The 15,404-nt window shown below is 38.8% G+C and overlaps 1 protein-coding gene across 1 annotated transcript in view; it reads left to right on the plus strand.

Annotated features, from left to right (window-relative positions):
* SPOCK1 (SPARC (osteonectin), cwcv and kazal like domains proteoglycan 1) overlaps positions 1-15,404 on the plus strand; it is a 287,013-nt gene that overhangs the window by 162,751 nt on the left and 108,858 nt on the right. The window contains exon 4 of the mRNA XM_031047384.2: positions 3,224-3,338. Coding sequence (XP_030903244.1) covers positions 3,224-3,338 — 115 coding nt within the window. The remainder of the gene's footprint in view (positions 1-3,223; positions 3,339-15,404) is intronic.

Here is a 15,404-nt window from a genome sequence, read left to right on the forward strand (position 1 = left end):
TGTCTCCTGGGATGGGTATTTCCCTTGGAGACCAATTGTGCGGAGATTTGAACAGCATGGGAAAAGCTCAGGACAAGAAAATATGAAGGCTAGACTCACAAAAAAATGGGGTTTCATGTGAAACCTTTAGTTTTAATGCTGGCTGGACATATATCCCCTCCAAAAGTTTTGGACCAGTCGTCAGCTACTGCCAGGTCAGATTAACCAACCAGATCGATTTCACCTTCACAGTCTAAAGAAAAAGTGGAATATTAACCATATCACACAGTAAAGGCAAGCTTAAGGTATTTCTATTATTACTGTGCAGATAGGCCCAAGTAACTGTATGTAGACTCTTTGACACAGAAAAAGGATGGCTGCAGTTTTCTTTTCAAGCTGATAGAATAACATCTTTGCAATAAAAAACTTAGGGGTTTGTTGGTTTTTTCCTCACTCCTTCTCTTCCCACTTTATTTGTTGGTACTTTTGGCTCTCCCTTGTCAAAGATTTCAAACTCATCGCTTCAGGACAAAAAGAACTGTGATGACAAACACGGTTGTTGCATTTCATCTTATTCCCAAGGGTCTTTTCTTCTGCAGATGATGAGCATCTGCTCCTAGTCATGTAGAAATCTGATTAACAAAGCAGGATCTTTGATTAGCATATTCCAGAAATTGTTTCTTATTATAAGCTCTCCTTAGGGCTTGTGTTGCTTAGCAGGAGGGCAACCTTGCAAACTTATTTAACATCTTGAGGAACTTTGCAGACATAGAAATCCCTATTTTGACCTTTTATATTCATATGGATCATACATTTTGCATAAGTGGGGAAAAAACCTCCTTAAATAATAATTCACATTGTGGGGATTTTTTTGGTGTCTTCTGACATAGCCCACAGTTTTGCTTCAATTTAATAAACTTCCTTCTACTGGTTTTGAACTGTGTGTAAGGGCTGTTTGTAATGAATAATAAATGATCTTCTGTAGTGGGTTCCATTTAAAGATCTTCATGAGCATTTCCACCATGAATGAAACAATTCATCCAACATGCAAGAAGGGAAAAGCTTTATTTATTGTTGTTGCCAGGTAATTCTTTTCAGAGTTTAGAAGCAAGACACAGAAGTAGAGAGAAGTTGAGGCCTGATTTAAATAGAAATAGTGACTGAGATTTCCAACTGCATCTTTTCGCATTCCTTTGTTTTCAACTGATGACCATTCTACAATAGTTTCCTTTTTCAATACACAATTTTTAATTGCAAAATATTTGAAAGTTAGGTCTTTTTTAACAATAATGTATTGTGTGATGCTATTTCAGAACACATGCTTCAAAAGTGCATGCATTTTTATTGCCTTAGAAGACTTGAGGAATTCCTGAAGTGGATGCAGTTCTTTAATGCTAAGTATTGAAACTGTGCAAGATGTCCCCTAGACCATGTTGGCCTAAATCTTGCTTCTCTTATTCATGACAAAATCATATTGACCTTCAAGGCTAAACCCAGATTCCCACTAAGTCTGGCTGGCAGAAAACTATGAGCACAAGGGCAGAGAGCACTCACCAGCAGCCCGGCAGTGTTGGCAGCTATTAGCCCTGGGCTCCTAGCCAATTGGCACAATGGTTTCTGTTGATGCAGCATTTTGCATCAAGGATGTGTCACCAGCAAAATGCAGACAACGTGCATGTGCTCCAGTAAAAGAGCAAAGCCAGCTGCAGGCAAGCAAAACTTCTGGTCATTGAATATTTTCATGTGTATATGACCTTTGAATCTCATCAGCCCCCTCAACCAATGCTCTGGTGACCCTTCACGCTCCAAGTAGTGCTCACTCATCAAAGGCTTTGCAGAAGGAGGGTATCTCACTCTGGTTTGCATTTTAAGAATAGGTAAGGAAATTGTGGCTTACCATTTCAATCCCTATCATGTATCTGCCTCAGTCTCCAGTGAGAGCAAAGTAAAAGGATTAAGAAAGTAGATCTTACCTTGTGTGTTATGGGAAGGTAAAGATGGGCTATGCCTCCTGCCTGTTAGACGTGTCTTGAAAAAGACTCCAATAGGCAACAGCCTTTGGTCTTTTCAGTGGGGCTGACTCTGGCCCCTCAAGTAGTGCCTAGGTATTGTCCTAATGCCAACCGGTGGGATGCTGCTGCCTTGTTGTTTATGGTTAAGGAAACACATGGTCTCCCTTTTCTATCAGTTTTAATGGCTTTAAAAAGAAAAGCCATTAAAAGAAAAACACTTTTGTTTTGTTTTTACTGTTTCCCTGTGTCTTGCACCAAAGGCATTCCACTAAATACATATGCACTACTGAAGCTCAATTGCCCATCACAAATGTGTAATGGGTGTTAATGTGGTGAGAACTTGTAGCTCTGGCTGTTTAAACCAACACCGAACAGCTGCACAGCAGGAAAACAGAATAATCCTCTGCTTGATGAAAGGACATTTGCTGTCATATAAAGAGATTTGGTACATAGTGAAGTGAAGCTTCTTGTATTTCAAAGAGTGTCCTTTAAGTTTCCCTAAAAACGGGAAACTCAGTTATGGTAATGTGCAATAAGAGCTTTATGCAGTCCCCAAAACCAAACTAAGAGTTGTTCATTTCCAAGAGTGGCCCATTATCTGGGGAGGGAGAGAAGAGGTAAAATGTGATTTGAGGATACATTGTAGAGGAACAGAAAGTCAAATCCATACAAAATAATGCCCCCAAAAAGCTATCAGTTCTCATGCAAAGATGAAATTTCTGTGTATGGCTGTGAGGATTGCTAAAGGAATATGTTCAGGAGGAAGGTTCATGGGATCTTTCCTAATCAAAACCATAAAGAGGGTACCAGAGGATAAGCTCTAGTATCCTGCACTTTCCAATGCAGGATTTCATGTCACATTACATGTCAGTTATTAGATAGTTTCTAAAATGCTAATAATTTTGTTATTTGTGATTGTGTTTTATTCCACCATAACTTTTCTAGGAAATGAACTGAATGATTATTATACTGGAACTTTATCCCAAAGTATCATGTCTAATACTAATGTGAATGCCAAGTTATACTCAAAGCACTGTTCAATAATAAGTCTTTAGGCTGTCGATCTTAGTTTAATATGCAGTCTGAAAACAACAGCATATACTATAAAATGGCAAAGCATTTATTCACTCAGCAGTGGGAGTGTTCATTCTAACCAGTTGTCATCTGCCAAGCAAGAGATATCTTTATATACATTTCTCACTCTCTTTTTTAATGTATCTTTTCTTTTATAGCCCTTGATCCTTCTAAAGATCCATGTTTGAAGGTGAAGTGCAGCCCACATAAAGTGTGTGTCACTCATGACTATGAAACTGCTATTTGCGTAAGCCGCAAGCAGCTGGTACACAGGTAAGGAAATTCCATGTTGTCGAGGTTTTTGTGTCTTCATACGCATCCAGCACGATGAAAAGAAATGAAACGAGAAAACTCCAAAAGGAACATAAAACCCCATAATTTAAAACATTACTTTAAAGTTATTATTATTTATAATGGAGGTGATTCCAAAAAGATGAAGAAGAATATAGTGCACCGTGTAGTGTGGAGAGCAGAATGTTCCTTCAGTTCTGGGAGTGGTTTTCTCCTCCCAGAGAGCAGTAACTGTGCAGATTTTAAAGCCTGAAAACATGGAATATGAAACATTGTGAAATATGAGACATCTACAGTTGCAATAACTTAATTAGAAGCAATTAAAAAGAGATTATTAAAGATGGGGGGGTTTATATATCAAACATCTGCTTGAATTTACTGAAGAACTGAAAAATGTTGGTGGAACATTGTGGAACAGCTCCCTGAAGAGTCACGTAATTATAGGAAGCTCCAGATCTGATTGCTGAATGACTGAATTAAGAGCAAATGAAATAGCTAATGTGTCAAAAGCATTGGCCAAGATGTCTGAATCAGACCACAGAACTTCACTGAGAGTAGCTGTGAATAAACAAAGAAAAGCCTACTGGGCATAGGTTGAAATATGCTACAAACAATGAAGAATCAAGAGATTTATAAACAAATTTAGAGAAAACAAACTAACATTGCCCTGTTTTGGAAGTAGAGCAAGTAGAACTAGTAAGGAAAGTGGTCTGGAATATCTCCAGAGTCTCTCTGGGTCAAGATCCAGAATAAAACCAAGGAAATAAGCCAAACTATTCTATGACTAACCCTAACTATTCTATAATTCTGTTGAGTGACATGGTTTAGTGGGAGATGTTCTTGCCCGTGACAGGGGGGTTGGAACTTGATGATCTTAAGGTCCTTTCCAACCCTAACTATTCTATGATCCTATTCTATGAAATACCCCCCTCCACTTACCTATAGATGTCAAATAAAGCCTGTACTGCTGTAATGGGCATCTCTGAGTGGTTGGTCTGTGCTTTAAGAAAAATATGTTGTCTTGATTTCATTATATTTGAGTGATAAATCTGGGGACTTGTCTCCAGTTTCCTGTCCTATTCTGTAGGGAAGCAAAAATTTGCCTGTAAGAACTCAGATCCATAAATGTCATTGTCAGCTGAGATTGTAGTTCCATACCTGTTTAAGCCAAACTGAATTCAGGATGATCTGATTCCCACATGCTTAGTACTATATCTCCTCTCACTGGTACCTGGTTGGGGAAGCCAGTGCAGTAAAGAAAACACAGTCTTTGATTTATGGTACAAAGTTAATGGTGTAATGTACATGAGGCAGTATGTTTAATCTTTGGTTTTCAATATGGAATGAACCCTGGGAAGGATGTTAGGAGTATGGCTATGTGCAGTTTTACATTCTAATGACATTTTTGGCATTATAGAGCTTACATTTTCTGGTTAAGATGGATTTAAAGCAGTTGCATTATATAGTAGTCCTTATGATATATAGCCATAGATGTTGAGCCAAATGCTTTCTGAGCTATTTCCAATATTTAATGCCCCCAAAATGGTCACAGTGGTACAGAGTAATGGTATAGAGGAGGAGCTGAATCTCCTTTTTCTTCCAGAAACCAGGCTGTGTTTCATGTGATCTCTCTACGATCTCTCCGCTGCCTGCAGCTATTTCTGCTAACCTTTGAGTAGCACAGTGACTATGGAGATTAATAGAAAAGTATTGAAAACTTACTTTGAAAAGTCTCCAAACAGTTTCCAGCAAGTTTCATAATGCTGAAAGAACCACTGCTGATGTGGGATAGCAGCACATATATCCCCAAAGTGGTTTTATTCTCACAATGCCTAGCTACCCTTGCCTCAGAGGGTGGACATGGCAATGAGGAAAGTAACTAGGCCAAATCCTCTGCTGCTTTGAATCACTGGAGTGGCACCACTAATGGTTTTCATCTTTAGTCCCATGACATTCCATTCCTTTTTCTGGGCCTGGCCTGAATATTGCTGTATGTCTGACTCCACTCATATTTAAGGCCTGTGTTAATCAGGAGTAAAACGCACTACAAGAGGTGGAGCTGCACCTATTTAAAACCAGTGAAAGCCTGGATATGTTATTGTGGACATATGTGTAGTAAGAACCATCAAAGAACACAGCACCATTGCGATTGCTTTGCACATCCACAGTGCTTTTGGGTATGCTCAGAAGGATTTTTCATTTCATGCATCATTATCAACTTGCTGTAGTGGCTTTATAAAGCATGTAGGCTCAGCAAAAAGTAATCTGGAGAGCAACATCTTGTGTTATTGCTGAGGCTTCCAGACAGAGTTACGCTGATTTGCAGCACCTGATTAACTGGCCCACTGAATTGCTGCAGCACAAGGAAGCTGGATTTTTCCAGGTATAGTGTAGCTAACTTTGAATTCAACAGTGACAATGCAGTGTCGTTCCCGTTTTGTTTCCTTTGTGCTGGGATATGCACTTTTTAAACCACTGCAGGAATACAATAACAGCGTATGAAATCGAGTTAAATGGAAGCTTGTTATTTTAGATTTACTCAAACCCTGGCTCCATGATGGCTAACTCAGCCTCCAAGGCGTTCAGTCTCATGCCTTTATAGTAAGACTTTAACATCTGACAGCATGGCTGTCACATATTTCAGAGTGCAGTGGCTTTGATCCTGCCCATTATGGATGTGTTGGTGCTGGGTGTGGGATCCCCTGACAGGGCACTGGGATGGGGTTCGTGGGAGAGCAGCTTACAGTGTTGGTGGGTTTGGTCCTGGGGGTTTATCTCAGGGGTGGCAAAGAAGCCTTCTGGAAGCCCCATACCCCAGGGGCAGCCTGGGTCCCTCCTGGTCAGTCCCCTCCTTCCCTCTTCTTCCTCACTTCCCCAGTCACTTGGTGAGCACTGCTGGTCTTGAAGATAAGGGAGAAGATGTCCAAGAGGTGTTTCAGACAGAAACCCATGGTCTACAGCAGGGGGTTGGAACTAGGTGATCCTTAAGGTCCTTTCCAACTCCAACTATTCTGTGATTCTATAATAGTGTTTTGTCAGGACATTCTCTAAGGTATTTCCAGTACAAATTGGACAGGGCATTAAGAGAAAAGGCAAGACTGAGCAGTGATTGAAGAGCATGAAAAAGATAAATTTCAAAGTACCTTCTTATATGCTTAATAGTCCTTGGACTACCGTTAAAGCCTTACAGAATCTTTTGTATGGATTAAAACCCCTTTCAGTTTGAACATGATCTATGAGGAGAAGTCGTTATTAGTTCAGTTTTGCATGAAATGCAGTAGTTAATCTCTCACAGATTTCTCATACATTTGCAGTCCTGTAAAGCTTGATGCCATTTGTCTCTGCTGGTGTTGTGAGTGCAGCTGATGGGAAGGAAAGATGTCACTCCTGGGCTTTTTTGAAAAGAACAGAATGAGAAAAGAGGATTGATGAAAATATAATGGGCATATTAACATGCCCAGGGTTTACAGCTTTGTTCAGCCCATTTAACTGGCAATCACCAATTAGTTCATCACTGCAGCCTATGTCACTCATAAAGGTAATCAAGCAACGTCGCTGCTTCTCTGCTGTGACTTAGAAATCCAGCTATTTACTCGGTATTTCTTCATTACTTTTGAGGCTGCTGCTGCTGGCACAAGAGGCCACTACTGAGTTCCTCATGAATTTTTTTAAGATCTGGACATGTTCCCAGATAAAACATCTGTTCTTCTAAATTACCTATCAAAAGCTGGGGCTGACCAGCGTGACAGTGATGGCACTTACACTTAACCACAATGAAGAGACAAATCTCCTTCTCTTGCTCCACAAATCCTGCTGTTGGCACACCATTTCCGGTGAGGAAGGACCCTGTTTAAAACAAGTTCTGTAAACCATCCCCATATGTGAAACCGGGCATTTTCACACCACTGCTATTCTATGTGCTATTTGTGTGTTTTATATTGTATCCAAAAGGGGATTCGCTAATGAGGAAAATTAATACTTGCAAGAATGCCAGTGACCCATCTGCTTTCGAGAAGTGCTTGGGAGCTTTATAGTGCAGTCTTTGACCGCAGCAAATGCACTTTCAGGGATTTACTGAAAAGTTGTGCACATAAGCAAGGATTTTAAACACTGCTGTTCCTCAGTGTCTATGCACTGGATCAACAGCTACCTTTTAAAATGCGCTGAATATAGGGCCTATAAACCCTAACCCTGTTGTTTTGCTCTCCTCTGACTCATGCATATCTGTGTTTTCTCCTGCTTGCTTTGCTAAATGCTAATGAAAGTTGGCACAACACCAAAGGCTCCTCTGGGGGAACATCTTCTTGTGCTGAAAACATGACTCCCACGTTCTCAGTGGCCTGAAAGATGTGAGGGAGGGCTTGATTTTAAGCTCGTGATGCTTAATTCTGCATGATTTATGTGGTAATATTTATTAAAACCTGAATATGTGAACAATCTGCATGAGCTGTTGTGTAGAACCAAACCTGGGAGATGATTAATTCTCTTTGGATCTACTAATAACATCTGCTTGCTCCCCAATTAGCCTTGCTGTGTTCATAGCTTTTTCCTAGTCCCTTGCTCATTTTCATGCTGATTCAAAAAAATAATGGTTGCTCATTTGTGCCTTAAGTACAACTCAGGAAAAAAAAACATATCCCAGAGGGATCTTTACAAAAGAACATTGTTCAGCTTCCTGGTGGTTTATTTATCAATGTTAACTGTGCGCATTTCACTTATACATGATTTCTTGAAAGGACTACCCCAAGCAGAAGACAGAAGAACCCAGACCATAACAGGACAAGACCACTGTGTAGTTTAATCATTTCTTTGCTTTCTCCATGGAGACTATCCAACTAGTGTTTCTAGTAAGCTTTTATTGCTTCCATCTTTTCTGCAAATCGCTACTTTTCTTTCAGTTTGGGCTAAAATGAAGAGGGAAGGAATGTGCCTTCATAATAGGGTGATTTCTCCCTTTTCACTGAAGTCTTGTTGCTTTTCTGTAAGGTGGCAGATGCAAAACAGTGAAAAATATGCAGAAAAATTGGAAAACCTATTGTAAAAATAATGTTTTTTCAGTTATTAGTTAGTCTTAGCAGAGGTAAAATGCAGTTATTTTTGACAGTGCTGCCGTGGAACACCATTTGTTCATCCATCTTGGGTAGGCAGCATTGGGTAGGCAGTATGTTCTGGGACACTGAGTCCTTCATGGAGTAACAGGCTCCTGTAACTTTAATGGTGAGATGTGGGACTCAGCTCAATAATTTAGGATAATAAGGCTCTATAATATTGTTATGAAGATTAAATTGTTAATGTGTGCAGTGGATGCAGAGAACATAAATATCAAAATCATTTTTCACATCCGTGGTGATTCGGAGAAAACTCCAGGAACAAACTTGCCAACAAAGTTTTCAAGCTGACAAGCAGGTATTCTTTATTGCAGCACCGGGAGACACAGGGGATAACTCCTCCTAACGTGTGTCTCCCTATTGCTACACAAGCCATCCTTATATAGTCCCTGGGCACACATACATATTCATGAGGCTACGTATGGATTACATCATTTTCCAGAAAGCTCCCCGCATGCGTACAGAATTGTGGTGGTGATCTCTGAGGGTCGTTTACTTCTTCCAACAATCTTCATCACTTCTGGCAGCCTTTGAAGCATGTGCAGTAGATGCTTATACCAGTTTAATTGGTTCGCTAGCACCAGAGACATAATAATCCCCCTATCCTCCTACTTATCAGTTAGTTTACCCGCAGCCTATCCCGGACACCTGCTATTCCCAGATACTCCTTATCCCTGCGTCCTGTTTTTCTAGACTGTTTTTCTTAAGACCACATCAACTATAACGATTTCTCTTGTGCCAGTATGTTCTCTATCTGTACTCTATTTTTTCTATGTATTATGCACCTCAGTAATTTTCCACTGCTACTGTTACAAAGCCATTGAACTTAACATTGCTTAAAACTAATTCTAAAGGTTTATAAATTCCATTTTGTGATTTTGTGTTCCCCTTGTTTCAGTGGAATTTTTCACAAGTTTGGGATGAATTCCACAGTTAAGAGTTAATTATTACTGCAGGTTTCTTTAGGAGGAATTGTTTATTAATATTTCAAAATTCAGGGAAGGAAACTGCCCAGTTCAGAGCAAAAAGAAAATCTTTTTACTTTTCTTATAGAAAAAAATAAAACCATTTCTAATGTGTTGGATCTTTTTTCCAGATAATACAACAATATTTACATCCCTCTGCAAAGTGTATTTTGGGGTCACTAAATCTGAGGTTTCCCTAGTAAAAAGAATGGTTTAATGCAAAACATTTCATCCACCTTGAATGCTGAGCATTGATTTCTCTAATCTACTGGCATAGATTTTTGCTTCTGAAGAAGGAGCGTTGAAATATTTGATTAAACACAACAAAACAAGAGGTTGCATTAGGTTTGTTTTTTTTTCCCAAACAAATATATTGTACTGGGGAAACTGCCATAGTTTAGGCTTGTTATTCCCAAGGGTACCTCTGACAGAAATCTTGGAGAATTGTTTTAATCCTCTATGAATGAAAGCTTTAGACATGAACAGGATGGAGTAAATGGCTTTTCTTTTTGTAATTTGTAAGCTATCGTGCGTTACTCTGACAGAGTATTACTCTTTCTGATACCTAATCACCTGTGGTACATTGCACAGTTTAACTGTAGCTCGTGTTGTTTGTCCAGAAAAATAAATGAGAATACAGGAAAATCAAAGAGAGAAAGGGGGCTTTGAGGTCACAGCCGAGTACGGAACATAGTGTGATGTGCAAGTGGTGTGCAAGTGTTGCGCACGGTCCTTAGAGAAAACATGAAAGCTTTTAAAAGTATTTCATCTCTGGACTGCCTGACACCAAAGGCATGCCTCTGGTACAGTGCAAAGGCTTTGGATTTTGCAGCAGACACGTGGAAATCAGGAATGTTTGTTTTTCCTGTGTGGGCTAAGTTGCCTTTTAATAAGACGGAGAGCACGTGGTATGATGTGCCATCAATCTACAAGCGCTCAAGGGGACCACTGAATATTAAAAGAGAACAACACATGAGTCTGGCTCTATCCTTTATTCCTGTTCCAGTTATTTTTAAGATTTTGATTATGAAAATGGCAATCTAAGCATGAATTCCCAAAGGTCAATAACTTTTCCTCCAAGTCAGTCTGCATCTTTAACAGCCTGGGATTCAGTCCAAGGATGCTATAATGTTGGAACAGCCCTCTCTGGTTTTAAAAGCAGATATTACTCTACTGAACAGGATAATCTGTAAACTGCAGGACTCATTCTCCAAGTGGTCCATTTCTCATTTTCAACTCTGCCTAAGGTAAATTGCTTTTAACTAAAGAGACTGTAGGGAAAGTCTGTGGAGGGACTAGCTTTTATCAGTCAAGATGATGAGCTAGTTCTGTTCTGAGTCATGAGAGTGACCTACTTGCCGCCAGGAGTTTCTGCACTTCCATTTATTAGGAGGAAGCTGGCTCTGGTCTCTCCCCTCAATAGACAAGACTTCCTGTACCTTTTAGGCTGTTTTCTGGCTTTCCTGAGCAGTAGATTGTGTTGCAGGGGGGTTGGACTAGATGATCTTTTGAGGTCCCTTCCAACCCTTGGGATTCTGTGATTCTGTATTTCAAAACTCAGAGGTAAAAGGCCCCTGAATAGTAGCAGACATGTAGAAGGAATGATCCATGTTCTTTGGCTTTTAAATACCGCAGTCATTTTTAAAGCTGAATTTGAATACAGTTCCTGACTCAAAGCAAAAAGTGCCCAAGTTTTGTGCTGGGCATTTTGGCATTTCCATGCATTTTCAGACTTCCACAAAAGAATGTAGACTTGTTAAAGTATGGTCAGGCAGAGCACAGATACCTCCCATGGTAGAAGATTGTCACCGATAGCCTAGATGCGAAATTTTCTGCATCCCCAGGCCAATTAGGCACTCTGCACTACCCTTCCCAGAGCTGGTAACCTATTGCTAGTCATGCTTCATCAGCTTTAGAGCTCATTAGGGTAGTGCAAGGTGACTGTCTCCCATTGGACATGAGTAATTTTTATAATACATGATAGTGCGTAGCTCTTTTATAAAATGGAGTTTAGCATGTGTAGCCCTCATCTCTGCTTTGGCAACAGCAATGGATGAACTTGTTCTTGCTATCAACAGGGAATTTGCTCTATTTTATTCACAGTCACCAAGAGCCCGGCTGCTGGGGTGAATGTCTTACTGCTAAGGTCATTGTCTTTTGTGCTGCAGCTCCTATCTTACTGTGCTCTACTTTACCATAAGGATGCTGTGAGCACAAAAGGAAACACAATGGTTACTGAGACATTCCCCTGCTGTGTAATTCCTTTTAGACCAGTATCAGAGCACTGATTGAAAACCACCTCGATACCTCTGGGTACCTTTGTTATAATCAGAAAGTTATTATATTTAATAGAATAAGAAAATAACCTGTTATCTTCTGCACTTTAATTAACATAAATAGTTTGTGCATATAAAGATAATATTATGGAATGGGTTGAAAGCTGCTTTGTAATATTCTTGTTCATAGTATTTCTAGTTGTACGCTTTTAGAAGTATATAAAAATGGACTAGGAGTGACTTCTTGGATCATTAAGTCCAATTCCTCTGCAACAGTATCATATAAACTTTTTCATTAGCCAGCCAAGTTCTGTCTTAAAGATAATAAGGTTTATTGCCCCCTCTACTCCGTTTAGAAGAATCCTTAGCATCTCAACCTTTCTGGTTAGGAACCTGGTAATATACAGACTAAATTTATTTGAATCCAACTAAAACTTGAGCAGTTTTCCTAATTGGGTCCTCAGTATTTATTTGGAAATCATGACCTGTGGTTTTGCCAGGCTTCTTTTTTTACAAGAAAGCTCTCTTAAAGAAAACATTTCTCTTGAATGTCGCAGTTTTCCTTTGTAGCAGAGCTTATTGGGCTTGATGCTGAGATCAGTGAAGGAATGAAACCCAAAATTATCACTTTGTCTTCTTTCTGTTTAAACTCTTTACACATCTTTAGGTATTATATTCTCTCTGAGTCACTGCTTATTAAGATTCTAATCTTTATTTCTTATATTAATCCCCTCTTCTAAGTGCCTGTTCTATCCATGCCTGCTTTAAACCCGTATTTGTCCTTCCATGAGCCCTGGTAGAATAGTTGCAATTTGGAATTCTGTATTCCAGGTAGGCTTTCAGCTGGGCTTTCTGGAAGACAGTTCTGGCTTTGATGTTCTGTGCATCTCTGGATTGATACATATGCCAGAAAAATGTGCGATTTGCTGTTTCAAGGATTTCTACATAGCATTATATATCTCCTTTGTCTTCAGTAGAAACATACATACAATAGCCAAGATTACGTTTCTCTGAGCAAAACCTTTTTTTATGAATATGATAACAAAAGGATAGGGAGGAGGGAGATTGAAATAACTGTGACATACCTAGATGGGCATTAAATAGAAACTATATATAAAATTCAGTGTTTAGAGCTCTGAGATCTGACCATTGTGAAACTTAAATGTATAATGGTGGAAAATGCATATCTGAAAGTTAATATGTGAATTTAACTTTGTGCAGCAGATTCGTAGGGAACACAAGCCATCAGGAAAGCTTAAATATATTAAACATAAAATAAGGGCAACACAATGTTCTTCAATGGTTTTACTATCTCAGTGGGTTCTTTTGTTGACTGCAGAATTGATCATATATAAGCCTCTTGATACAGCTCTCACCAACTTGCCAGGAGCTAGCATCCAAAACTAAGTTAGCATCCAAAAGCTGTTTCCCTTGAGATATCTGGAATAAGGCTGAGTTAAAAGTTCAGTCATCTCTTCTAGGGCATTTGTCTATTCCTGGCTCTCGTGATCAGTTTATGACATAAGGGATGTTGTCTTTTTTGTTGTTTAGAAAGCTTCTCTTGCTCACTCTGAAGTGAGCAAGCAATGAAAACAGTGATTGGTATAAATGTCATCTGCTTAGCAAATGTCAAGAGATTTGCCAACAAATGAATAATGAACAAATGAATTGACTCACTGCCTTTGTGAACATGTCTTGTAAGAAGACATTAGGTTTTGCACAGAGTAGCTGGGTAATTCTTGGCTTTTCAATGCTTTGTCAAATAACTTTAACACATCATCATTATCACTATTACTAAAAGACAAACAGGTAGGTATATTTAGATGTGGGACAAAAGCACAGTTCTGCAGGCTCTCTGTATACCTGTCAGAAGGACTACATTTGACCATTGGCCTTGTAGGTCCCATGCATGGTTTTTCACCTTGAGCTCCTGGCTGACTTTCTCTATGCTTACATTAATCCTCACACAACTTGGAATCTACAATATTTCTGTGTTTAATGGGCTGTGGTAGGGATGTATTAAGGGTGTATTAAGGATGTATTTCCTAATTCACACTCTGTATTTTCTGTATGCTGAATTTCTTAACCATAGAATTGCTGGAAGCAAACTGGTAATAGTATTTAATATGTGTCTGTATTTTTGCTGGTTTTCCCTATCTTAAATTTGTTGAGTAATCCAGTCAGTCAGAAATTATTATTTAATGTTTACAAATGACCTCCAATGCTCTGAAAATGATTCTGTATTTGTGCAGTAATCTGTTTGCTGCAGATTCTAAATTTATTGCTGGTTTTTGCTGTAGAAGCCCCAGGACATCAATGTTTTCAGTGGAAAAGTCTTTTTAAAAGGACTGCTTTTGTAAGATCGACACTGATGTTTACAGTGAAGGAATTTTATTAAAGCTTTTCTTCACTTTCCAACATCCCATTATATTGGAAAAAGTATTAAATGTGCAGCACTTTAAAATGGGCCTTTTGATAAATGGCATAATATATCCAAATTGCAGAGAATATTACAGACAATGTATTTGGTATAGAATTTACACATTAGGACTCAAAAATACTGCTTTAGTTTATATGTTTTATTTGATGTTGGTCAGTTTGCTGCTTACAGTCATGTCTCTTGCTTATGATACAGTTAACATATGTAACTTTTAAACCTACCGAAGACTGATCTTTGTTGTTGATAAAACAGGTCCATATTTTACCATTACAATTCTGAGATTTTTCTGTTATTGCTTCTAAAGCCCTAGTGAAAGTCATTGATAACAACAGGCTAAAAGTCTAATGAGCTAAGCCATAGTCTTGGTTTCGCATCTCTTGCCTTGGCTAGGTCACAGCTTCCCACCATATCTCTGGGGCTCTTTTGGGTGGGAAACTGCCTCCTCTGATCGTGGAAGTAGTTTTCTGCAGAGTTCTGCTGAAATTCCTATCTCATTCAACATCATTTCAGTCCCAAAACTTCACTAAGAAAAATGATGAAGCCATATCCAAGACCATGCTGAGCATCAGCAAGTATCTTTCATTTTTTATTTAAAGGTTGCAAAAAACTTATACTTTGAAGACATAAGTTTGCCAGTTCCAAACTAGATTAGCAACAAAGGCATGAATGCCGGCTAATACAAGAAGTTGGAAAAAGTCTTCTTAGGTATTTTGTCCCTTTTGCAGCCATGCAGTTCCATCTAATGTCTCTCTTGAAAGAAGCAGCATATGAAAACAGTAAAAAGGAGCTTCTTGCATCAATCATTTTCTTATTTGGTGCAAGTTATGTTATCAAAATTAACTTTTAATCTCTTACTTCTTGCTTCTTTAATAATTCAGTTTCTGTCCTTCTCTTTTCATTAATAAGCTTATGATTGCCTGCTTAGTGCTCTGCCAGAACTCATCAAGACCTCAACCTACAGATTCTCAATTTAGTCATTTTATATCAGATTAATTCAACCAATGAACCACAAATGACATTATTTATGGACAGGAGCCACCAAAGTGCTGTCTGTTTAAAGCTCTATACACAGAGAGTGCTAATGATGAATAGAAATCAACCCAAAATATTTCTCTTCTTTCAATATATCTGTTCAGGTGTCACAGTGCCACTTAAAATTAACAATAGAAAGACAATATTGTGCCATTAACTTATTAGGCAAAAAGTGTAATACCTTCGCACACATTTGAAATTAATATTGCCTGTGTTTCTAAGTTTAA

The sequence above is a fragment of the Melopsittacus undulatus genome, chromosome 10, assembly GCF_012275295.1.
Source record: "Melopsittacus undulatus isolate bMelUnd1 chromosome 10, bMelUnd1.mat.Z, whole genome shotgun sequence".
Classification (NCBI taxonomy): domain Eukaryota; kingdom Metazoa; phylum Chordata; class Aves; order Psittaciformes; family Psittaculidae; genus Melopsittacus; species Melopsittacus undulatus.